General features: G+C 36.3%; 1 protein-coding gene across 2 annotated transcripts in view; it reads right to left on the bottom strand.

Moving 5' to 3' along the window:
• LOC129372843 (carboxyl-terminal PDZ ligand of neuronal nitric oxide synthase protein-like) overlaps positions 1–25,825 on the bottom strand; it is a 146,773-nt gene that overhangs the window by 33,444 nt on the left and 87,504 nt on the right. The window contains exons 7-8 of one of the 2 annotated variants that reach the window (XM_055050376.1): positions 23,358–23,578; positions 10,173–10,334 (exon numbers count right to left, since the gene is read on the bottom strand). In XM_055050376.1, coding sequence (XP_054906351.1) covers positions 10,173–10,334; positions 23,358–23,578 — 383 coding nt within the window. The remainder of the gene's footprint in view (positions 1–10,172; positions 10,335–23,357; positions 23,579–25,825) is intronic. The other variant, XM_055050384.1, reaches the window with a different exon arrangement.

Genomic DNA, 25,825 nt, shown 5'->3' with positions numbered 1-25,825 from the left:
AGTATTTGAAAATGGAACAATGCACCAAGGACAGCCCAACATTCTTAAACACTGCAGTGCTCTGAAATGTGGAGGATGGGCTTAAGAATTAGGCTTGTTCCAAGAGACACTGAAACGGCTGTAAAATTATCATGAAAATAATTTTTATTCATTAAATCAGTTGATGCGCTGGCTGTTTACTGAATAACCTGTCACATTTTAAGTACACCTGCTACCAAGATGTACATTTTAAAAATCAGACTTACCTAAATTTGATGTGGCATAAATTTAATAAACATGCACCAGCTGTATTTTAGTCTTAATAAATGGAATGCATGAATTCAACTCACTGACTCCTCCTCAACTTCATACATCAAGATCTTAATGGAGAAAGGAAAATTCTCCACAATATCAATGTTTAAGTGCCATGTGATTGTTAACACAAATAGAGAAAAGACCAACCAATTTAATATAGAGACTAATGTATAAACATCCTATGATCAATATTATGGAGAGTTTCGTCTATACACACACAGATACTTTGATGATATCCCATTATTACACAGGCTTTATTACCCCAGTCAACTCACCTATTGCAGTGGAAAAGCTGTCTACCAGGTTTACGAGAGTGTTTATGTGAAATTTGACCATTCTTTCAGGGGGGAATTTATGACTTCAGGCAATGATGATGGATGAGAAAGCCTGGCTCACAGTTTTGGATTCAATTCATCACAGGTTCTCTCCTGAGTTGTGGTTGAGGGCTCTGTGCAGACTATTCATGTTATTGCACACCAAACTCATCCTTACAGATATTTCTTTATGCACTTATATAGAGTCATGTTGGTACTGGTAGGAGTTGTCCCTCAACTGTAAAGTTACATTTCCAAAAATATTTTAACAATTATCTGATTTGTGTGAAATTAATCTAGACATTGTGTTTCACTTTGAATTGAGCTAATGGTATAAATTAACTTTCCAATAATATTCCAATTCATTGAGTAGAATTAGATGGCCCAGCGCTGAGAGTTTCTTTCACTGGATTGAGCCCCTGAGGACCAACCTCAACACTATGTTTTCCCCTCCAGCACTTGGCACAATTCAGTCAGGCAGAAACTGTTTTCCTGGCAACTGTCAAACTCTGACTGATTCATCAGAATGATTAACAGTAAGAGAAACATGATTGTTCACTCCAGAGAACACTGTTCTGCTTTAGAATCCAGAGGTGATGTGCTTCACACTGATCCATCTAATGCTTTTCATTAAACTTGATGGGGATCCAGCTGCTCAACCATGAAAAACCCAGTACTTGAAAGCATCACAATACACACACAAATCTGTCCAAACCCTCTTTAAGACGTTTAGAAATAAAATTATTTAAACTTAAGCACTTTAGTAATAATAGTCTTAATAGTATTAAATTGTTTATGAAGACAATATACAGGAAGGTGCAAAACATATGCAGCTCTTGTGAGTGATGGCATTTCTTCTTCATTTTTTTTACCAAACAACATATTTGCCTCACATCTTTTGATTTTGGGTTTCTTTAGTAATATTTTTTCTCACTTTCCTTTTTCCATTTCTTCTCTTCTGTCTCACATTTCAGTCCGATAGGGGAACTTGTCTGAGTGTTTTTCTCTTATAAATCCATGCCTCTCCTTGTTTAACCGGGAGCCATTCCGTTAAACAAAGGGACTGACTCAAAATTCACAGCTCAGGAAGAAAATTATCTGCTTTTATTAATTCCATGGTTCATAACAAAAAGACAAGGAGTTCAGATTGTGTTGTGACCTTTGGAGAATTCATTTGTAAAGAGCGACACCCCGGTGACAACAAAGCTGATGTAATTTAGCGTGGACAGGAACCCATCTTAGATGATGAAGAGAGAAGCTTTGCTAAGGACATCAGTCTCTGCTCTGTTTTTCATACAGAATCTGCTGTGTATGTTTTGTAGTCATCCCTGTGGTTACTGCCTGCAGTGGCTGCACTTGAGTTATTGATTGACTCTTGGTTGAAACGTGAGTAAGCAACGCTATAACCAATAAAAATATATATTTATTTTAAGAGTCTGACCAATGCTTTAATGTGAAGATAACACAATGTCTTATGAGTGAAGAAGCCAACCAAAATCAGACATCAGAACAAGAAAAAAAGCACAAGAAACTTTTAATTATTGTCGCTTCAGGTTGTAATTAGATTTAGTCGACCCACTGTGTCTTAATGCATCACAGTTTCCTTTTTATGTGCATTGTATTTTCATTATTGCTCCAGGAAAAAACATTAACTACAAACATGAAGCATTAGTAACATTTTCTTTCAGAATTACCCTTTTATCCCCAGTGAGTTTGGATAACATACTATGGCAATAATTGAAAATTATTCTAAACGTCAGCAATAATGTTTGTGTTTATAGGACAACATTAGCTGAATCAGCAGACAATTAACCAAGTTGGTGGTTATAAAAATATTTTCAAGTCAGCACAGCAGAAAGTAAAAACTTTGAAATCCTTCTACTTTATAGAGTGCCATGGTTTGGAGATATTTGCAGCAACAAGACCTAGTCATCTTACAATCAAAAGGATCCACCATAAAATATCCTGAGTATCAGACGCTGTTTGAGGCCAACACCACTTATTCGTGGAACCCAAATGAAGAAAAAGCCTGATGTTATGTGCTAACTAAAACATAATACAATGTGTTCAATAATAGTAACATGGATAATGAATGAACAAAACAGCACAATGAGCAACAAAACAAAGCAAAATTCAGAGTGTAAGTTCAAACATTAAAACTCCTGCATGGCCTACATTAAAACTCACATTTTCTTGTTCATTTGGAAACAAATTTCTTTCAAGCTGAAGCAGAGAAAATGACATCTTTAACTAAAAACAAAAAGTACAGACAAAGTGCCAATTACAAAGGTGAATGACTTTTGTTTCACCACTATTGTTTCCAATAATGAACTTTCTGCAACCCGTAACCGTCTGTTCTCTTATCAGAGTCCTAAAATTAAAGAAGCTTGGAGCACCTGAAACAACTCGTTAAAGCTCTAATTAGGAAGCGCTTTCATCAGTTTCCCTGTTCAAAGACTATTTCCCAAAAGACTAGTGTGAAGGACAGTTTTTATATTCCTAATACCTTTTTTTTTCAAAAGCTGGGAAATTCTCTTCTGTCCTCTCACTATCTACCACCTTGGGTTACCTAGCATCCCAAGCTGAGCTCCATAACGTTTGGTCACCCGTTTTTTTACCCACTGTATGCGTTGTACAATGGCTGCTGGAAAAGACAAGTGTTTTGTTGTTGATTTAGCATCCAGAAGTCACTTTATGTGCTCTTGCTAATTGTGCATCCAGAAATCACTTTATGAGTTCTTGCTGGCACAATCAGAGCAATGGTTTTTATGGTTGTATAATTTGTACAGTTGTATAATTGTGCATATTGAGTGAGGGGCCATGGCCAGTGAAGCTCTTTTGGATTTAAAGTGACAAGAGGCCCTAAAACAACTAATTGACTTAGACTTGTACTTTATTGATCCCTTGGGAAGACTCCCTCAGGAAATTAAAGAATTGGGAAAGGCGCTCAAAATAGGAATAACTGAATAGACTAAGATCTCATTATCCAAGAAAGATTTTGTGCAAAAATGTAATGATTTGTATGCTGTAGTGAGTTTTATATCCCATAAACCTATTACAGTCTATTCAGTGAAGCATGGGCACCTTTAAAACCAGTTTTTATGATCGAACACTTTAAATCAAATAAACCAAGCCCTTTTCTGAGACCTCTGAGGAGCAAGAGTCTTGAATGAGCAAAGTATAGGACGTAATTTTTAGTGAGCGCATTCTGCAAAACCCAGATTAAAAATAATAAATAAAGAAAAGAAAATTTTATAAACTGTGGCTACCAGATGAAAAGGATTTTTAACGAACAACAGTTTCTTATCAGACAAAACAGAAACACAGCGACAGAGTACAAGGGATTAGGACTGGTTGTGTGCTATGACTCAACAGGCTGAGGATGCACTCCTTGTACAGGATTAACAGCACTGCTCTGCTTTCCCATGCCAACTCTCTTTGATCTCAAAACGTTTGAAAACCCTCCAACAGCAGCTTCTCCTGCATTTCTGTCAATTTGGAGGAAAAGCTTGATGGGAAAATTGTCATTTTGGACTCATGACAATGGAAACCATTAGAAATGTGCTTATAGAGCAACTGAGATATGTGGAATATCTACACAAGGAAGGTGTGTTGGAGAGACAGTTCATGAAATGGAGAAGAAACTTGACTGGACCTTTAATCTTCTGAGTATAGCATTACGTTACAGTGGCTTACAAAAGTAATAATGTCAATTTTATAGATTTGACCAGATGGAAGAATAAACAAATACCTAACTTGCCTTTCTCATATTTTGTCTTACATGACAAGGCAAGTATGGTACACAAATTGTGGAAGGATTCATCCCTGTCTGAGTTAATACTTTGTAGAAATACCTTTTCATGTAATTGGAGCTGTAAGGCTTTTTGGAGATTTTTGCTCCTAGCATTGTAGTTTCATAGCTTGAATTTTAAAATTCAAAATATCTTTAGAAAATAGGTCAAGCCATCATGTTTGAAAGTAGAGGTGGGGAATAAAGGGTGATGAGCAATGTTAGCTCTCCATCTGTTGAGTCTCCTTATTCAAGCATACAGATTGGACCACATCTCTAATTCTGTTGAAGGGTGAAAGGACTTCTCCAACTTTTGAAGCACTACCAGGAAAACTTTTAAGAAGAGCTGTTAGTGAGAATCACATTCAAAATTTTCCTGAAGCCGAAACTGAGGACCTGGAAATCCTTGCTGTGTCCTAGTGCATTGCAGATGTTCCATTTGAAGCAACCTCTGCAACTTCGGGTTTACCTGCAGGGTGCTAAGCCCAGCCGCGGTACCACTGACTCTCCCAGAGAGTCTCCAACTGTGCTTCCAACTAACTTGGTTTGCTGGACTGCCCCTCGGACATAATTTTAAGTCTACTTGGGATTGATCATCTAACAGTGAGGTCAAGTTAGTAAGTTAGTTAAATAAGATGACTTTTATGTTGATTTAAAGCTTCTTGTTGAAGAGTCATTGACATGTACTTGAAAAAATGTGTATCCTGCGGAGCTTAAACAACATTGATTTCTGCTTCTCTCTCTCCTTTTATTGTTCCTCTCACAGTCACTTTCTTGTAATACAGTAAACATGGAGAAGATCAGAAGAAGAGAATACTGTCAACGTAATGTATGTCCAACTATGTAATACAATTTGCTGTGAATATAGGGGGTGCAGTAAGTTAGCACTCAGAAAGAAATATGTGATTTGAAAGTTATTTGGTACAGATTCAGACCAGAGATGTAGATGTAAACAATTTCATTTGCCAGGAGCTGGCACAACAAGAATAGAGACCACAGGGGAGGAATGATCAAGAGTCAAGTCAAGTACGATATGCTATTACTGGAGCATTTGACATCTAGTCCAAACTGTCAGTGAAGGTCTTATTATACATATCTTAGACAGTATCATGAGCTCTTGAAAGAGTTCGATAGCATGAGGTTGAAGGACAAGTAAAAAGAACATATAAAAGCAAGAAAACGAGAGAGTGAATTTCTGAACATGTGAGCTGAGCTCCATCATGCAGCGACAGAGCAGCAGCTGCACTGCCAGCTTTCATCATCAAACAGGTAACCATCACGCCCCCTCAATTTCACTACTTCATTAAAGATCTCACTTTCCACTCATCTCCAAGTGAGCTGTGGTTAGGGCTGGCCATCTCACTAATTTACTTCCATTTACCGTGGCCTCTGCCCAGGCTCCTCATCAGGTCTCAACAACAAAAATGATTCCAGTTTTCCTCTCAGAGTCATAAAATCAGAGGCAGTTTCAGCAACTACGGATGTCCACGGTGAAAATAGTCCCCTCTCCACCTCTTATGATAATTCCTTTCATAATGAGCAAGCAGAAAACACTCTTCCTTTTTATTTTCATACAGGACTTTGCAGCTGGTGAGATTAATAAGCCAAGATTTGTAAGGCAAACTCTGGAGACAAATGTGAAGGAGGTTATAGATTCAATGATTAGCATAGTGCCTAAATAGGCTTCTTTTTGTAAATTGTGAAAAGTTTAATTCATTTAAACATCTTAAAATGTAAAGATCCAGAAAAATGTGGTAAAAAGTTTAATCAAAAGACAAATGCACAAACACGTTATTTATTCATGTAGAATTTGGTCACAGACTTTAGAAATAAGTCAACAATTGTGTTGGAACAGGGATGCATGTTTGACTCTCTGGACACAATCCACTGGGAACCAAATGCGCCAAGTTATGAAGGAGTCTTTAGAATCTTTTAAGCTGGAAACAGGATTTGTATCATTTCTCTGTTTAACTGACATGTCTTTCTGTCAAAAGAAATCACAGCTGACTCATGGTTTTCTTCTTGGTTTCTTGTCATATTTCCAGAGCCACATTGTTTTTATTACAGAAAATTACATTGCTATTATTGTCTAAGATAAATCAAATCAAAGTATCTAAATAATTTTTCATTTAGAAAAACTGTTTTAGAAAATCAATTTCTCTAAAGAAACAAACAAGCCTTGTACATTTAGAAAAAATCTGTTTTACAAGCATATTGGAAATCTCATGATAGTGTCTTATTGCATTTGAAAAAAAAAGGTATTTGTGCACTTTCTCTTAAACAGATGACATGTGAAGAAATCTTATTTGACATAAAATCAGTTTCTGTCTTATTTATTACAACTCTTTGAAGTTGTTTTGTTATGGTTATATAACTCACTAGTGCCACCTCTGTAAAATCAGAGGAGGTTTGGTGTTTAAGATCTATAAATTATATATTAAAAGAACATCAGTCTACAGTGATTTTTATGACAAGCAGAAAACCCAGCAGATCCGAGCACATCTTCCTGACATAAAACTAACACAAACTTCAGGGAAACATGTTTTCAGAGGGAGCAGTTTGAACTTTATACGTTTTAGTTCTTCAAAAAACAAATAAACAAGAAAATCCCCAAAGCACATGAACTCATGCTTCATGAGTTTTTATGCGTTTCTTCTTTCTTTGACTTCTCATCTATAATGCAGACAAAGTTTGAATACATTTGCAGGGAATTGTTTTCAAATGGAGATCTGTGCCAGACTGATCTCTGCTTCTTTATTATTTCTCTTGCAAAGAAGTCAATGGCAACTTTACTCTGAAAAGTTAGGGACAGTTTGTCTACCAGAGACTATGTGGACCACGGATATTTTAGAGCCTAGACAAATAGCTGTGGATTTGGCTTTGCTCACCTCCAAATGTGGAGGCAAACACTTCAGTGTTGTGTGCATCCAAACTTAAATTCACCCATCTGAAGACATCTGCTGCACAAGCTTTATAACAGAAAATTCTGGATGTCTAGGAGGTTCTGCAGCTTGGATTTGTGTCTGAACTAGCTCCTAAGGAAAGATGACAAGTTTAAAAACATACTGAGCTAAAATGAGTGCAGTTCAAGGAGAGATGGAAAAACTGTAGTCTAACCCAGTGATCCTCAAAACAGATGCAAACCACCTCAATTCAAAAACATATAGAACACAAAGATAAAAATAGTTTACAGACTCATAGTGTGTTTTGAAAATTTTGCATAAATCCTTGTAATAACGAGACTAACCTTCAAGATTTCATGCTTGGTCTTTTTTTTAGGAAAAATAATAATTGAGCAAAGAGATTGGAAGTTTGGTTAAAAATATACATGTAATAAATAAACAGTATTACTATGTTTGAAACAAAGTGCTGTATTTTAGTTAAAAAATAAAGAGGTGGTTCAGATTTTAAAATAAAATGTGCTAATCTATAAAGTGAGACGAGGACAACAGTCGGAGATGAAAATGTCAAAGTCAAAAGAATAGATTAGACTATAATAAATGGGCTTCTTTTTATTAATGCCAACCTACTAACTTATTTTTACACAAATAGCTCTCAGCCTTCTCAACACACAATAAAGGAGGACCGTTCTCTTATCAGTTTAGGTGGAATAAAATGACCGGAGAAGTGAGCTATAAGCTCCATTCATTTTTCATATTCCAAGTCAGCGCTACTGACTTGATGGTTTACTTGAAAAAAATAGATTACACAGAAGTCTGATATGAGGCTCCCACACTTCTATAAGCCATTGATTTCTGTCATCAAACTCTGCCAGTGTGCTACTACTGATATTATGTTATCTGGCAAAATGGAAAAATGATCTGTTAATAAATTCACCTAATTTAGATATAATAGACATTTTAATACATATCTAAACTTCTTTTTGTTTTTTTTAAGTTACATGCTGCATCTTTAAGCAGCTGTTCGGTGTGAGAGTTCACTGTCTGGTGGAGGTTGAGCGGCGTCACGTCTGTGAAATATTACTACCAGTACCGCGTAGTAGCGGTTCAAGAGCGAGAGCAGATCCCAGTGTCTTACACCACCAGCTCGAAGACTTGAATTATTTTTTGGTTTATTTTTCTGACTATGATGCTCCGGATGTCCTTTTTTTCCTACCTCAATAAAGCCAAACTCTGTCAAGTTTTTGTTTTTTAAATGCCATATTACATTTGTTGTGTTTTGACATGCTTCAGCCCTGAGGGAATTTTACGCTGCAACACGCAAACGTCCCCATTTATGCTCAGTGTTAAAGTTCCACAGGACGGGATTTGTTGCCTCACGCTAGCGCATTGTGAAGGAAAGAGGAGATACGCTGGCTGCGAAGTGAGATACAGACGATCGGTTTTGGTGATCGGTAACAAGAGACAGTAATCGGCAATCAGCGATCATGCAGTTTTTCACAAAAATTGGCCGATTATGATCTCTCCCACATGGCCTATTCTGATGATAATATTATCACACAATAATAGAGAACTAAACAGAGAAATAATATTTAACATATAATAAGTAATATTTTATAAATTATATAATACTGTCACAATAATGGACTAAGTTAAAAGTGATTTTTATTGCCTAAAACATCTCTTCGAAAGAAAGGTGGTGACTTTTTGGCCAAAATAACTTTTCACAAAAAATTACATAGGCCGTTATTTTTGGAAGGTGACCACATGTAAAAAATAAAAAAAAAAGTACAGAGATTGCATACATATCACTGTTAATGTCCAACTTTTGGGTCATATCATAGGTGTCAACTTTACACCTTTAAAGCTGGATATCCATGTATTAGAGATCAAAGTTTATAGGTAGAAACCTATAAACATTATTCATTTCTAAAATTTTGTTTAATTGGTAAAGTGGACAGCAAAGATGTTCTAAGCAGCAGATCACATTACAGACTCAGCCATTTGCTAAATGACATGAGATCTGAGGTCGGCCTCAATCCCCTCAAATTAATGCACACATTTAACCTATTTAAAGGGAAGTGAAGCACTTTGCTTCATGTGCCAAAACTCTGACTCATTAAAAAAATTTACACGGGTATTGCTGCCAGTGGACAGCAACCTCTGGCTTTTTCTTTCTTATAATTAATGACATTTATGTATTGCCCTGCTCACACCAGACTTGTGAGCTATCAGCTGTGGCAGCAGTTTGTTCACAGCCAATCAAGTTATAAGCTCAACAACCTGCCTGTCTAGGCCCCTTAAGAGCACCTGAATCTGTTCAGGTGTGAAGCAGAAGTTTCTTAGCCTTGACGTTTTTTAGAGTCAGAATAACCTATCACTGTGGGAGTGTTGTGGGAATTGATTCGACTCATGAATCAAAAATCAGGTTTTTTGCTCTTGTTTCAACTGTAGATGCTCAAGCTGTAAAATCAGTCAATTCCTCAGTACATTTCAGTCTTCTATCCATTTCAATTAGTATCATGCTGTAGAAGTATCTTAGCAGCAAACCACATTTGTAATCATAAAAACAAACCAATTTAAATAATTATACATTTCTTCCTCAACTTCCCTCAATATCAAAAGTGCAACATGCAGAAACTCAATTGTGTTCAAACTGCTAATAAGGTTTCTTTAATGTTTGTACAGCTCAAGTGTAGACTTAGACTTATGGTGAAATGAAGTCATAACAGAAATTTCTGTCTCTTTTTGTTTTAAAATCTAGCTTTACAAAAGTGCTTATAGAAGAAAGGCTGTCATGATCACTCTTACAAACCTGATCATAGTGACGATGTCTAGATTTTCAGAGGAATGTACATAAGTAGCCGTCCGTACCTGTGCTACAGCGACGTGAGTCTGTTGCTGCTGCTGCTGAAGCTGCTGCTGGAGCAGCTGGATCTGGTGGTGGACAGACAATGGAGCCTCAGGAGGGAGCGTGCCCGACGCTGGGAGCAGCATCCGGGGACTGGACATCAGAAGAGAAGGCTCCTCCAAAACCTAAGAGCAGAAAGAAACCAAACATTTTAACAAGTGAAAATATAAAAAAGCTACATACTGACAGTAATTTCTGAAATAATAAGTGGCTAAAAAAGCTTCATAACAAAAACATGCTTATAAAAAGTTGCACACGAGAATGCCTCTAGGCAAAAAAACAAAACAAGTGATTAATGAAACAATAAAAAGAACATGCAGTAGGATCACTACAATACCATGCAAACCAAAATACTGACATTAAAATGCTGAGATAGCTGTTACAGTGTGAATCAGTGGAACACACAGAGAATTGAGATAAGGATCACAGAAATGCTTCACTCCAGTAACAACGAGCTTTGGGACTCAGTTCTCATCTACGGACAGGCGTTTTCCTAACTGTCGTAAATATTTAATTAAAAGTCTAACATTGTATTTTTTCCATCACTCAACTTGTCAAAATTATTTTTAATTTCACAAAATTTTTTCATTTAATCACACCATACCGAGAGCAAATTGTTATCTAAGAGGGCATCTACAGAATACAAGCCCCAGAACAGGAAATATTACTAAATAAATACGATTTAAATCACTGGTGCTTTTATTCCCTACTGAATAAGGAGAGGCGCTTTATTTTTCTGTGGACGCAATTAGTTTAAAAATTCTACACAAGAAAAATAAAATTCAAGGGATTTCAAGCATAAAAAGACGACAATAAGTTATTTAATTAAATCTTCCATATTTAATGTCATGTATTTTGTACAATTCAGTTGAAAAACAAATTAAAGTATTTGTGTGCACACTCTTGCGAAAGGATTCCATGAAACCACATTTCATTCAATTTATTTTCTGGTCAATCCTAACAGCACCCAATATCTTGAACTGGTAATATGTTTACATTTTCTCACAAAACTTTCCAGATTGTAATTACATCTCTTGCCCGCATTCCTCAATAGGTAACCTCAGTTTGTGGACTCACTGCAATGCCTAAAGTCAAATTCACTCTTCATTTTTATTCTTGCAACGGGGCATTGTACCTTTTTTAATTTTTTAGATTTTGGTTTGAAATATCAGTCTACTTTCACATCACACAATAGCAACTGTGAGAACACTTCCTGTGTTGATAAAAGTGTCATTTTACAAATATTACATTACAAATACATTTTTGAATAACTGGAACCGAAAATGGTATCTATGTCAATATCTATGTTTTTTTTTTTTTTTGCTGTATGTTGATGATCAGAGTAAGCCATCTTAGGATGAGGGTAAAACATTTTAGACAGCATTCTAGTCATAGGACTCTTGTAAGTTTTTGCTAAAGGTAGTATTAACTTTTAAGAACATAGCTCAGACTATGGAACTATGGGCAAAATTACCACACTGCTTTTCTTATGATTCACTGCAATATCTGGTCACTGTAGAACATTAATTTTGGTTTTTTATAAGCAGCCAATCCTGCAGACTTTAGTGCATATTGCTGAATGAATCTCAATCCCTAATAAGGAAAGAACAGGTGCGTCAAAGTGACTGGAATTGTGACTCTGGCTAGAGTCAGCATAACAACTCGACACCTGATTATATTAAACCTTGGCCTGCCTTAAGGAACCTGAAAGAAGCCACATTAGCATCTGTCGCTCCTTAAGCACCTTCTGGCAACACAGTGTCAGTCATCTCCACACACACACAAAACACACACTTGCACACAAGGAGCCAGTCAGACACTGCAGGAGAAGGGTAAATGACTGATGGCCTGTCAGAGATGGCTCTTTCAGGTTAGTAGAGGCTAATTAACCATCCTGACAGGCAGGTTGGAGACATGATGAAGGGAACAGCACAACAAGATATAGTCTTTCTTCTGTGAGTGGACACCAATCCATTGTAACAATAAAACTACAAGTTGAGTAGTGATGCAGGTATAGAACTCTTCACACCAGATTTAAACAGTCCTGTGACCATTCAGGAATAGCTTGAATAAAAATCATGAGGCTTCTACAATGTTACAGTCCCAACCAACTAGGTTTTTCACCGTCTGCAATCCAGATCATATTTCTGCAAAGCCACTCTTATGGGAAACACTTTTGCACAAAGATGTTTCTTTAAGCTACTCAGAATTTCCACTGTGGAAAGTTTCTGCACTTCTGCAGAGACCCCATGATAACTGTAACTTTAGCAGGTGGAGTTAGATCATTGCAGTATGTTTTATTTCTATCTGTGATTCACTCACAACAAGGCTCTAAAGCCTGAAGTTATTTTGTCACGAGTACTACTCTTTAAAATTATGTATTGAAAAATTTAAGGTCCAATTACTAGTAACAATGTAGCCTAAAAACTAAAAAGTCTTGCAGAAACTAACACAGCCAAGCCTGCATGCCGTTTGCAGGTGAGCAGACCTCTTCCCAGCTGAAACTCTTATTCCACTGGCGAGTGTGGTCCATATCATTTCTGACCTATGTGTAAAGTGCCTGGGGGTGGCACAGTACATATTGATTTGTTTGTTGGAGCTGCTCAGTGAATTCTTTTGTATGTATCTGTAGAGCAAGGCCAGAATGGCCAATCCAACATAACATTCTCAAATAAATAACCAAGCTGTTCAGGTTTCCAGTAGAACAATAGAATAATTTCATTACCCAGGAGCTGGATAGTCCACAGCAATCACCTGTTTTCATACAAGTAGGTATGATCTGAAATAATAATTAGAATTTTTTTAAATTAACTTTTAAAACGTTAAAAAGTTTCTTCTAAGTCTGCAAATTTGTTTTAATCAAGTTCTTGTGAACTTATTCGTTACATCACATCTTGAGATTTCCCAAAAGAACACAGCAATATAGCTGGATTATGTTGTCAAAATCCCATGTCAGAGATTTAAATATTCTTACAGATCAGTGTGTATGTGCAAATGACGGCTATAGATCTTTCCTTTGATCAAATGCAACTTTTGAGTTAAAGTACGTCTTTAAAACCCTTTTTCTTTCCTCTGAGTTACTGTGAGATTCCTGAGCAACATCTTGACTGTGAAATAAAGGATCTTCAACAGGATTACAGCTGTTATTTTGAAGTTGACAAAAATGTGAGTCACGAGTCAGCTCAATAACAGAACTAAAATATGACATGTTTGGCTTTAAAGCATTATGGACACAGAAACAAATGCCATTTTAAGTAGTAAGAGGAAGAAACACAGACATAGACAAGGTGTCTGTGAAAGTAGAACAGGATGATACAAAACAGATGGAAAATAAACACCTTCACACTCCTTCACTTTATTATGCTACTATGAAAGCAACATCAGAACATTTTGTTGCTTTTTTACAAGCAACAAAATGAACTAGAAATTTAGCCATCTCCCTGTAAAAGAGCAAGCCAGTTTGACAATTACTTCCAGATGCTTTATGAAAGAGATGCAATTACTAAACCAAAATTCATCATCCAGGCCAGAGGAGAAAGTTCAAACTTGGACTTAACACATTGGATCATCTGAGGTCTTGGGAAACTCAGACAAAACAATCACAAGTCCATTTTTTACAATGCAGTATAGGCTGCACAATATTTCAATAAAGCAAACTATCATAATCCCACTAAGAACTTACTTACTCTACATATCTTTACCATTAGTATATGAATGTGTGAGCAAATGGGTAATTGACTGACTGTAGTGTAAAGTGGTTTGGGGTCAACCTGAAAACACTTTTAACATTTAACATAACTATGCTTTTATGTTGTTCAAACAATATTTATGTGGATAAAAAACTGTGTAGCCTTAAGCTCTCAAAAGGTTGTTCCCAATCAGATAGAAGTGGTATGGACTCAAAGGAAATTAAATTATATATTGGATTCCAATATTTAATTGGAAACCAGTTAAATATTGGATTCCAGTTGTTTCTCTTCTTGTTAGCAAACAATCACAATATAAGCAATGAAAAATGAATGGGGAATTCCAAGTGTGATAATACACTTCTGGTTTCATTCACAATCCAGATATGTACTACATTTAACTTGTCAAATTGTCTTTTCTCTGAACAAACTACTAAGTTATTTTGTAACAAATCACTGTGAATCTGGATTCTACAATAATGTAGAAAATCTCCAAAATAGCAGCACTTTTTCCCAAACTGATTAACCCTAGTTGAAATATGTTACCTTACATGTAATTATCAAACTTTCTTGAGCTAACTGCCACAACTCCTAAATATCAATTATTCCATAAACTGCATCAAGCTAGTGGTGCATAAAAAATGTTTATTAGAAGATTTTCTAATAAACATTTTTTATTAGATCATGAGGAAAAAAATTAATATTTAACAACAAGGAAAAAATGAAGACAAGCAGTGATGCACACCCAAAAGCAGGAAGTGAGAAGTTGTGTATACAAAGCAGCTTCTCCCTCTGTGTTTTACATTTGCTGTTTGAAATGAGAATGAACGATGAAATTCTTCTGGAGCATTTCCTGATGTTGTTTATCAGGTAAAAGCTAATCAGTGAAGAGATGCAAGTCAAATTTCAAACTGAGCATTGAATTTAAATAAAGTCTGAACACCACCAAAATTCTTCATAATACATCTTCCATTCTGCTATTAGCATACAATTCCCAGACATGTAGTAGATATACTCACTATTTGCAGGTCACAGGAATCTGTATTCATTTTATTAGATTGTTTATATAAGAAAGGGGTAAGAAGGAAAGGTAAATAAAGATAGATGATGAGGCCTAAAGGAAGTCGTTATTCCTCCTCCCACAGCCGTGATTACACTAGCTGCTCCCTGACTGTCAAACAGCCTGCTTCTTCCCACGCACACTCAGAAACACACAAGCTGGAAGAGAAACATGTCAGGTTCTGGGTTTTCTCACAAAAGACAGCCTTGGATACAGATTTACAACTTTATCAAGGGCTCTTAAGAAACAGCATGCAGTTTCATTCTATATTGCCTTCAGTAACTTTATGACACACCATTGACCATTAAAGTCAATGCATTGAAATGCAAAACTGAAGATTTTTCTTGAGTAAAAATGTGCATTTGACACCTTGTCTAAGATTTCTATAATTCAAAAACAGCAAGACAAGCAAACATAGTGAACAAAGGTTTCCTGTGGGTTTAAGAGTACATTCATTTAATTCAGAGTCACTTTTTTTTTGATGCAGCAAAATAATAAAATAAAACATAGAATAGAAATACAAATAAAACATTGAGGGCTGATTTAACTTTGATTCCCTCATTGTGTTTCCACTTCATTTTTTTCTTTGTGTATATCGATTTCTGTATTTAAAGTAGTGCATACTTTTCTATTCCATTAAACAGTCATATTACATGTGTTGCTAAATAACATACCTTATTAAAGTCAAGTCAATTGTCTAATAAAAGTAGATCTATGTCGGTTTTCAGCAAATAGTTACTAGAAAATATCACAGTTTTCCAAAATCGTGAGTCAGACCAATAATGCAGGTGTTACCTATGTTTCTCTTCCTAAAGTCCTGTCATTGTTAAAGTGCATTAAAACATGAACATGTGAAAAACTAAAATATCTGAAACTGTCTTATCTGAGAACCTAAATGGATAAATTGTTCAATCAAATTTGGAGTTTAGGTTCAAGCTGATATTGTGAAATGCATGGAGTTGCTTGTTACCCTTTTCTTTGCTATAATTCACCACAAATTTAAATTTTAAATGTGGTTCGTTGTTCCTTTAAGTTGTGCAACATCCTCAAATGACATTGTCAGGTTTCTTTTTACCACTGTGGTTTGTGATGGCGCCATAATCTTGTTATGAAAGTGGATCAGAAAATTACATTGGCTCTTGACCCTAACAACGCCACTTTAAATAAATTCCACATATGGCAACATCTCAAACTGAATGTGTTTGGAGATGCTTATCTAATGTTTGCAGTGTATTTGATAAGCAGTATAACAGACAACTTTAGGGACTGGTCCATCAGAAAGCAAAGGTTTCATTTCATTTTACATATAATCAGAATAGAATTTCAGAAGCTTTACAGCTGAATCTAAATACAAATATATAAATTCTTCATCTAGAAGAATTGATGTATTATTCTACAATAATATATCTGGTTTGTCAAAGCCTAATTTTCCTCTCTCCAGGTGACCGCCTCGAATGATCTCGTGCTGATGAAAAAAAGCGGCTGAGAGGGCATTGATAGTTTTCAGAAAAGGTTTTTCATTCCATTTCCAATTTCAATCTCAGCATTTTCTGAAAATGCAGAGTCTCAAGGCTTAAAGCTGCATAGGAAAAAAAATATTTCTGCCTAAAAGACACCTCACTAGTTTTTAAATGGCACTTATATTTGAATTATAATTTGCATAAGGTGCTCTGAGGCCTACTGGGTAAATTTAAACTCTCTAAATTCATTTTAGAACAATAAATAGAACAAAATATTATTCTAAAATAACTCTATATCTCAAAAAAAGGACAATTATACAGAAAATTTGGCCATAATAACAATTCAGACCAGGCTGAATAAAATTTCAAATTACAGTGAGCATATTAGCGTTTGTGATGAATTGAAGTGTCTCTATACTTGTATAATAACCTATAGACATGCGCTGTGTCAGTTTGCTCTTTTGGCAACAAATCAGAAGCATAAAGTGTTAAGGACAAAAACTCTTCATGTATCTTAACGATCTTTACTTCAAAATTCAGAAGATAATATTCTTTCACTTTTGTTAAGACTTAACGTAAGAACATTGACAAAGGGAAAGGTTAAGACAGGTCAGCCTTACTGGGATGAAATGAAACTGGCATATGACAAAATTTCTAGGTACTGTTTAAAGTGTTCATGGACCCTTCAATGATGAGGGATGCAGAACTTTGTGCAATAGATGAGTATTTGTCAGCTGACCTTGTGAGTCCTTGGGAGTGGACAGGCTCTGGTTTTATAACACCTTTACAAGTCTTCAAACACAAACATGCACACAACTTCACATACACACACCTAGAAATAAAGTTTACAAATTAAAAGGGGTGCCTAGGGTGCTGGTGCCTGCTATAAAAAGGCTCAAAAGACAGTTTCATAAAACCCCACTGAGTTTGTAGTCTAAGGAGCTGAGGGGCTGCTTTTTTATTAGCTGCTTGAGTATTGAAAAGATAAGTCTTTGTCTGACAAGACTGAAGGGAGAGTCTTTTTTGTGGGGGACACACATCTTTCTGAGTTTAGGAATGAGGAGTAAATGCAGCTTTTGCGCTGAAATAACAGGCCGAGGATCTGAGGGAGACTTTATCAGTAAACACCTCTGTCCATCAAACAGAAATGCAAACAACGGTTTGCACACCATTGTTAAAATGATGGATTTCTGGGATTGAGAATTTTTTTCTTTTGACCATGACAATTTATAAGCTTTTTCCACCTGTAATGTGACGTTTCTTGCAATAATAAGCTAAAAATCAGAAAATCTGTTAGTAAAAGGCAAACCAATACAACATCAGGTCATTAGCTTTAAAAAAAATATTGTGTATGTTATGTTTAATATTTTTGCTTGACATCATGTTGGATTATGATAAATTCTGCATAATACATGGTGCTTTAGTCCAGTCCGACAATCCTGCAACTTTGCATCCCTTCTCCAACACACCTGAATCAAATGGCACACAATCATGTTGCTTACAGATAATTGTAAGCCGCATATAATCTCATATATTGCATGGTTGACACAATGTTATTATATGTCAACCATTTTCTTTGAGGAATGCTTTTTTATAGAAAAAGTACTTATCTAATTCAATAGGTGACCAGCTAAGACATAAAAGTTATCATGTCTTAGCCAACAGAAGTGGGTAGTTTCCTTCTCAGTTGTCAGTGCTGGCCGATCATTAATCAGACCAGTACTAGATTAAGAAATCTTTTACTGAACTGTACATTTGCATGGAGTTATAAATGTGTCAGTTCTAATTTACATAGATGCAGAAAACATAACATGCCACAGCTTTAACAACATGCCGTTATAAGACTTTGGATATGGCTTTTTTGTAAAATGCATTTCAAAGCTAAATGAAGCACAATCTGTTTCCTCAGTGCCAAGAATGCAGGTTTTGAATATTTGTAAATAAACAAGGAAAATGTTTTTTTACCCATATATCAAGTGCCCGTTCAATCCATGCAACCTGAGAATTTCACATCTCTATCTTCTCAGCCAACTCCTCCAGCCATTCACAGGGACATAGAGACTTTTCCAACCTCCCCTGAAGCATGATTTTACAGTGTAATCTGGGTGTGCCCCAGGCCATAGTATCTGGCCTCTGTGTATTGAAAAAGATGCCAAAGCCAGCAAAGTTGCATTTTTCAGCAATGTACACAACAGCAAGATGACTGCATTAGTTTAAAGTGGTTACATTAATTTGTACCATCACCTAAAACCTCTGACTTCCCAACGAGTATTAAAACTGGTCAAATCAAATGTTGACAGAGGTTTACGAGCCTTTGCAGGGGAAAGATTGTTCATTAATCTTGCTGATGGTAGGTCTAAATCCATCAAGGCACACTAATGATGAGATGGGAGGAAAAGACGAAGAAAGGAAGCTGTGAGTCGGGGGCTGCCAGCCTGTAGCATTACACTCATAGATCAGAGAGCTTACACCTGCCTGACAGAAGCTTAAAATGGGCCAGAGGCAAAACCTTGCAAAGGCTTTTGTTGTACAGTCTCACTTTAAATGCAAGAACACTTGCCTTCTGTTTTCTCAGTCACACTGAAGGCAAACAACCGCTTTCACTCAAGGTCCATTGCTATTCCCTAAAGGTATCCTAAGATCCCGAGTGACCACTTGATCCTTGTTTGTGAGACACCATGACAGAGGTAACAGTATTCACCTTAAAAGTAGGACACTCTCGATAGACCAAATATGTATCAATTGTGAATGATTTTCAATTTAAAGGGAGGGTTTTATGCGTTTTCCAGCCACTTTAAATTCTTTGTAGTACAATCAAGTAACAATGTTACCTTGAGTTGTTGTGTCAAATGTGACTTACAAGAAATTTGACTTGAAATTGGGCCTCTGTAAATAGGTCCTGCTCTTCCCAACACCAGGCCGTCACAAAATCATTGCTCATCTATTAACCCTTTAACAATGTTTTTAGCCGTGTTGCCCTGACAAGTAGCTCATATAATAAGCTCAACAGATGTCCAGCTCCACCAGGTGTACGCTACGGTTCCAGCTACTCTGAATGAGTTAAACGGGAGAGTTGCAGGTGGAGGGGTGGCCTGTGAGGTGGAAGCACAACTGAATGGCTGCCTCTGGAGATTAACAAATTTCTCAAGCATGCATGAAAGAATCAAAGAAATACTCCAGGTATGTTTTTGAAGTGAGAATAACATCCATATTTGACCTACTTGACCCTTACCTTAATCCCCCCAAAATATGAACATTCAGTTGCTGGGTTTTAAATTGTAAGGCAGAGAGATGGGGCACAGTCATAGAGATCAGTGGCAATGTGGGATTTGACTGGAAACAATTATGTTGTTTTATTTTGTTGGCAACATGTCAGGGATTAAAAAATAGTTTCTGCATCAAAATTAGGTTAACGTTTTGTGTAATGTGGTGCTTGTTGTGTCTGCACAGTTCTCACTTATTAAAGTGATCAATAAGCATGTCTCTCTTGCCAGAATAATAGGTGCAGGCTGTTGTAATGTGTAAACTACACTTATCTCTAATCTTTGACTTTTGGCATTCCAATTTGTTTTGAAGTAATACTGTTCCTGATCACATCAGAAAAATAAAAACACCTTGACTCAATCTATGGACAGTACATGAAAGGTAGGATTGATGTGCGCTCTCTAAGTCCCCTGGGACTGTTTGAACGTGGGCCGCTGAGGGATTTGTCAGTCTAATGGGAGCTGACAGGAGGAGAATGAACTTTAACACTCGCAGGCTGCTTTCCCTTTCATGAGCTTCCACAGAGCCCCTGCAGTGAATCGAATCCTTCTCCTCACAGCTGAAAATGCATACAAATGGCCGCTAATGCAAAGGCACAAGATACGTGCATGCACACACATCTTATTCACAGATACATTTCTCTACTTGCCCTGGCTTATTTCTATTTAATCTGTCAAGGTGACCATGTATTAAAGAAAAAAAATCTGAAACCCGACATATGGTGCATGTAGAGCAACAAGACAAAGCCTCACATACAGACACGACTCCAGTGTTGACCTGACAGGGGAGGTCAGTGAAGAGGACTCATTTTAGAGATTTCACGGCACGTTGCTTTTAATCAAGAGCTATAAGGAAAAAGCCTCATAACAGTAGAGTTATTATCAGAGATTGACAAACAGCTGATGAGATTTGTGTTGAGAGTGAGTTGGGATTCAAAGTAGGGTTTGATTTTTCTTTCCATTTAGCAAAAAAACATATAGTACATAAAAGTATTCATATCACATGAAACTTCTATTTATATTTTCTTCTGATAGTTATTAATATTCACCAGAGAATACTAATGGACTACTTGCCGTATCAAGTAGTACATAGCATGAAGTGGAAAAAAGTAACCTGACTTAAAACTTAACAGCTCCCCTAAATCAATACATTATCATACTTTAAGAATATAGCACTTTAAGAACATCGCATGACCAGTCAAAGTACTGTACAGCAGAGACATAACAACAATGAGAACAATAAATATCACATTAATGTTTTGTAGAAAAGGTTTTCACTACAATTACAGCAGAAAATCTGGGGTAAGTCTCAACCAGCTCAGCAGATCTGGAGGTTATTGCCATTGTAAACACAGTGACTGCACAAAAAGTTCTGAAAATCCCAATTTTCAAGTGTTGCCAGTGATTCTCAACTGGGTTTAGGTATGAGCTTCAACTTGTTATTTCTAATATTTTTATTTAAACTATTCCATTTTAGTTCTGGCTATCTTGTATAACTGAAAGGTGATCATCCGCACACAGATCCATTCGGACAGCCTGCAAAACCAGTTTTATTATTCTATTGTATTTTTGTCAATATATTTTGATGGTTTATAGTTCAAATAAAAATTTGTAATCAAGACCTATAAAAACCTGCAACGACACGAACACCAGTTTTCCAAATTTATATTTTTTCCAGCTAACGTCAGGAAAACAAATGAAAACTCAGGCAGTCCTCTTCAAAGTGAATTGATGCAAAATTCTCAAGGCATAGAGTAGCATTATATATTCATCACACACTGCTGTTCTCCCACTCCCACCTTGATCAAAAACACAAATCCCTACTGCTGAACTACAGTAGTAAACAAACCAAGTAAACAAAAGTTACTATGCTGCTTTGCCAACTGAACCACACAGTTGTGTTTATAAACCACCCGACAGTGCACAACACATTTTCCTAGTTTTAAATAGATGCTTGTGAAGAGCTCCCAAAGGTCTGAGAGCAGACAGTCTGACGGAGCTGTATCAAATCTCTAACACCATGTGGCCACACAAACACAAACACACACACTGGATTACTTTTCTTGGCTTAGATGCCAACACACTGCAGATAGCTGCTGAAAAGTGAGAGCTATTTCTGCAGACGTGCCACACGCAAACACAGACATGGGTTAAACTGGATTAAACTGTGGCTTATTACAGGCACATATCGTCTTATCACCTTTCGATGTAGGAATCTGCAGATTAAGTTCCTTCCCTATTTCATAAAAACTGCTCATCCAAAATACTTAAAGTGGGTTGCAGTGCTGCTGAGAAGTAATAGGCTGTGTCTTCTTTGAAACTCACTTATGGGTTTCTCTTGCTGGAGTAAATGTTTTCTACTGGGTTTTCACAAATGTACAATATTGTCATAAGTATTCTTCCATATTTATTCACATATGAGCTTGGGTTACATCCAAATGTTAATGCATGAGGTTTGCTATGATGCTGGTCGACCCTTTGGACATTTATAGCTTATATTCTTCTGGGAAAGCATCTCCTAATGTTTAGGACTGACATTATTGTAAATGTTCATTATTTCTTCTAAAAGTGGATTTGCAAGGATTGTAAAATGTATCTTATGATAATCTGATATATCAATTGTAAAACCAGTTCTCCTTTGATCCTGGTATGATAAGCAAATAACTTAGCATTTGGTCAATAATTTTGTATTTTTTGGTTTGCAAAAAAACCTTATACTTTTGAAAGCATGTTTATTTTTGTTTAGATTGTGCCACAATTGAAGGAAAATTTATTTGTTAGTTTAAGGAACAGAGTTCAGTTGTCTCGTTACAAAACTTGCGCGGAGTCTGTCTGCCAAAAATCCAGACCTTCCAGCTCAATGAAAATTTGCAGCTGCCAATGCGGGCAGGGAAAACAAGTTCTGAAGAAGACCTTTATGGCCAGATGAGGCAGAGCTTGAGATTTTTTTTCCCACAAGAATAAGTCTTCTTTCAATTTCCTCAACTTAATAACATATCAGCAGATAAAGGTTGAAACCTTGGCAAAAATCATGTTCTCCGTCAAGGTTTGAACTTCTGAAACGATGGCATTTTTAGTAACATTTGACAAACTTTACCAGCATCTACTTGTAATCTGGACAGGCATAAAATATCTGTACAATACATTGACAGAAAACTATCTATTTTTAAGCAAATGCCTTAAGATGAAAAAGGAACAGTGAAAAAGAAAATGATTTTGTGTGTCATAAAAATGTAACAAATAATATGAAAAAGTCGCTTTGAACTGGAACACTTTAGACCCAGGCATACCTGACCTGATTGAATATTGATGTTTTGTCAGAGTTTAGCTCTGAACTTACTTTAGTTGCAGATTCCTGGGCAGGCTTGTTACTGTTGTTGTTGTGAAGAGACTCTTGCTTATGTACTTAATAAGCATTTCAAGGACTCCTAAACTACATGTAAGGATATGTGAGCTATCATTTCTTAACATGGAAGATTACTACAGAACAATGTGAACAGACTTGTGGCCACAAAACCAAACAGGCGGCAAATAAACAGGGTTAAAATAATACATTCAGCAAAAACAAAACTTTTACAACTTCAAGTTTCCTTTTATCAAAAAACTGTTTGACTTTGTGGCAATTACATCTGCCCTGAGGCACATTATCCCCAACTGAACATCTGCAGGTGTGATTTACCTTATTTTCCGACTGGGTTAAATCAGGTGTCTTGGCAGTAGCATCAAGATCTGTCACTCCTCTGTTGAGGTTCAAGTCCTCGGCCGTCGGCACCTGGACCACATCTTCGGCATCAATGTCCGTTTCCTCTGCGACGCTCGCTGGAGTCTTCTCTGCACCTGTTAGCTCCCGAGCTGGGCCGAGGAAAGTACACACACATACAGGTGGATAAGCATGCACGCCTACAGACACACATGGAGGCATGAGCATGTAAACACACGCGCACATGGGTAGACACACATAAATGCTAGTAAGAAACATTATTGAAACAGGAACAAACACATACTGAAAGTGAAGAGTCTAACGAAAGTTTTCCAGACTTGGAGTATCTTAGTAACTGCTGTGTACACTTGTCTCACCACATTAATGTAAATCTTCATAAGCAATGTTTTAAGTGACAACAGTCCAGATGCTTTATGTCTCCTTTCAAATCTCAGATTTTTTGATTCTTGACTAGTTGCAAAAACTGAAGTTGGATTGTACTTTGAACTGTAAAAGTTATTCTGTTTTATCACAGTGGTACTACAGTCGTCTTTGAATCAATACATTGGAGAGTTTAAGTTCAGTGTGGTGTGACATCCCCAAAATTACAATAAGCACCTTGTGCTTTTAAAGTTCCATCTTACAAAACCATAAAAACAATAATTTCTTAAACCTTAAATTTATTTATTAGTCTATTTGCTGTTTGATTTGCAGTTCTCTCTCAAACTGAGCTTTAGGTCCATTATTTCAAAAAACATTTATGCTACTGACTCCTAAAATAAAAGCAACTCTCACCATCAATGGTTGAAGTGGAAATATTGTGCATGAGTCAATAAAACACAAACAACCTCAATGACCATGTAGTGGAGTTTTTGTTTAGCTCTCTGATCCTCTTTCATGTCTCCCCCCAGCTGCAATAATATGCACTATTTTCATCCTCCTCCTTTCCCGCTGATCCTCTACTTCCTTTTTAAAATGACCACTTAAGTCCTCCCCCTCTACTTAAACCTAATTTCCAACAATTTGACAAGGAGTTACATAATTCTCTCAAAATAATTTCATTCTTGATAACCTGCTCCTGGATACGCTCTTTTCTTTCTCCATTATCTCACCCCACCCCTCACTCTTGTTTCATCAACCCTGCTATCAGTGTTGCGCTCTGCTGCCCGTCTCTGTGCTATCTGTTACTGACATGATTGCCTGCTGTTGTCTGAATTTCCCAGCTCAATTTTGCCTCTAGTCCACCAACACAGTCATTACATTGACAGAAGAGCTTATTTTAGGTATTATTTGGAAAAATACTTATTCATTTAAAGCTCACTGACAAAACGTTAATACAAATATGAGTGTTGATACTTTATAAACTAATCAGAATTATTATTTTGACTTTCCACTGTCCACTGGCCCAACAGAAATGCTCAGGAGGGGGAACTGCTCCAAAGTCAAAACTTCAACCAATCAACTGAATTTGTCTCCTTTGTCTAATAATTATGACCAAATCAGAATATAAGTATTTGACTTAGAATCTGTCCATATTATTGTACTGAACTGAAAATACATATTTATGTATATAAATAGGATTTTGTTGTCTTTTACAGTTGTTGGAAGCAACATTTGTTATCTGTAAATGAATTGCATAGAATTTACCTTAATTTAGGGATTTTTTTTTTTTTTTTTTTTGCAGTATCCCAACAACTGCCCCACATTGTCCTGCAACCTTTTCTATCACAATTCAATTAAAAGCTGAAGATGGTAATGTGCGAAAGGGAAGGTACTTTACAAAAATGCAAATATATATTTTTAATATGTATCTAGAGCAGTGTAGTTCTCTTTCCGCAGCATAGTTGGGACTTTAGATATAGCATATAGTTATAACAACAATCCGCTACAGGATTTAGGAACAATTTATTTTAGGATTAAATTATTAGGCGTAGATGGAAAGCCACACATTCACATTATTTAAGGACATGCCACTAAGATGGCTCTCTTGTTGGAGAAAACCAAAATTGTCTTTAAAACAACCAGCTAAGAATTGATTGTTGTTTTGGTTGGTTTTCATGCCTTAGTGAAAAGAAGAAAGGAGTGCACAGTAATATAGAAAAAGGTTAACACTACAAAATCACTTTTTGCTTAGAAGTACTTAAGTGGGGTGTAATATCACATTCTTCACTTAGTGCTTAATATTGTCTTTCTTCATTCTCATAATTGAGTTTTAAGACTTTAATTAAATGTTTTATTCTCAATGCAAAACTTACAATGTCAAGTATTACAAAAACAGAATTTACATTTTCATTAATACTTCAGCATTTCCAATTTTATGTTCTTTTCTTTGAAACATTAAATAAGATTGTATTGTTAGTCTGGATTCTCTCTGTGCTATTGTTCTCGAATGCTTCCTCTGACAATGAAATTTTATCTACCTTCTCCACTACTCCCTGCTGCTCAAC

Source organism: Poeciliopsis prolifica, unplaced genomic scaffold (assembly GCF_027474105.1).
Source record: "Poeciliopsis prolifica strain line A6 unplaced genomic scaffold, Auburn_PproV2 SCAFFOLD002, whole genome shotgun sequence".
NCBI lineage: Eukaryota > Metazoa > Chordata > Actinopteri > Cyprinodontiformes > Poeciliidae > Poeciliopsis > Poeciliopsis prolifica.
This window is presented reverse-complemented; position numbering and strand designations above follow the sequence as displayed.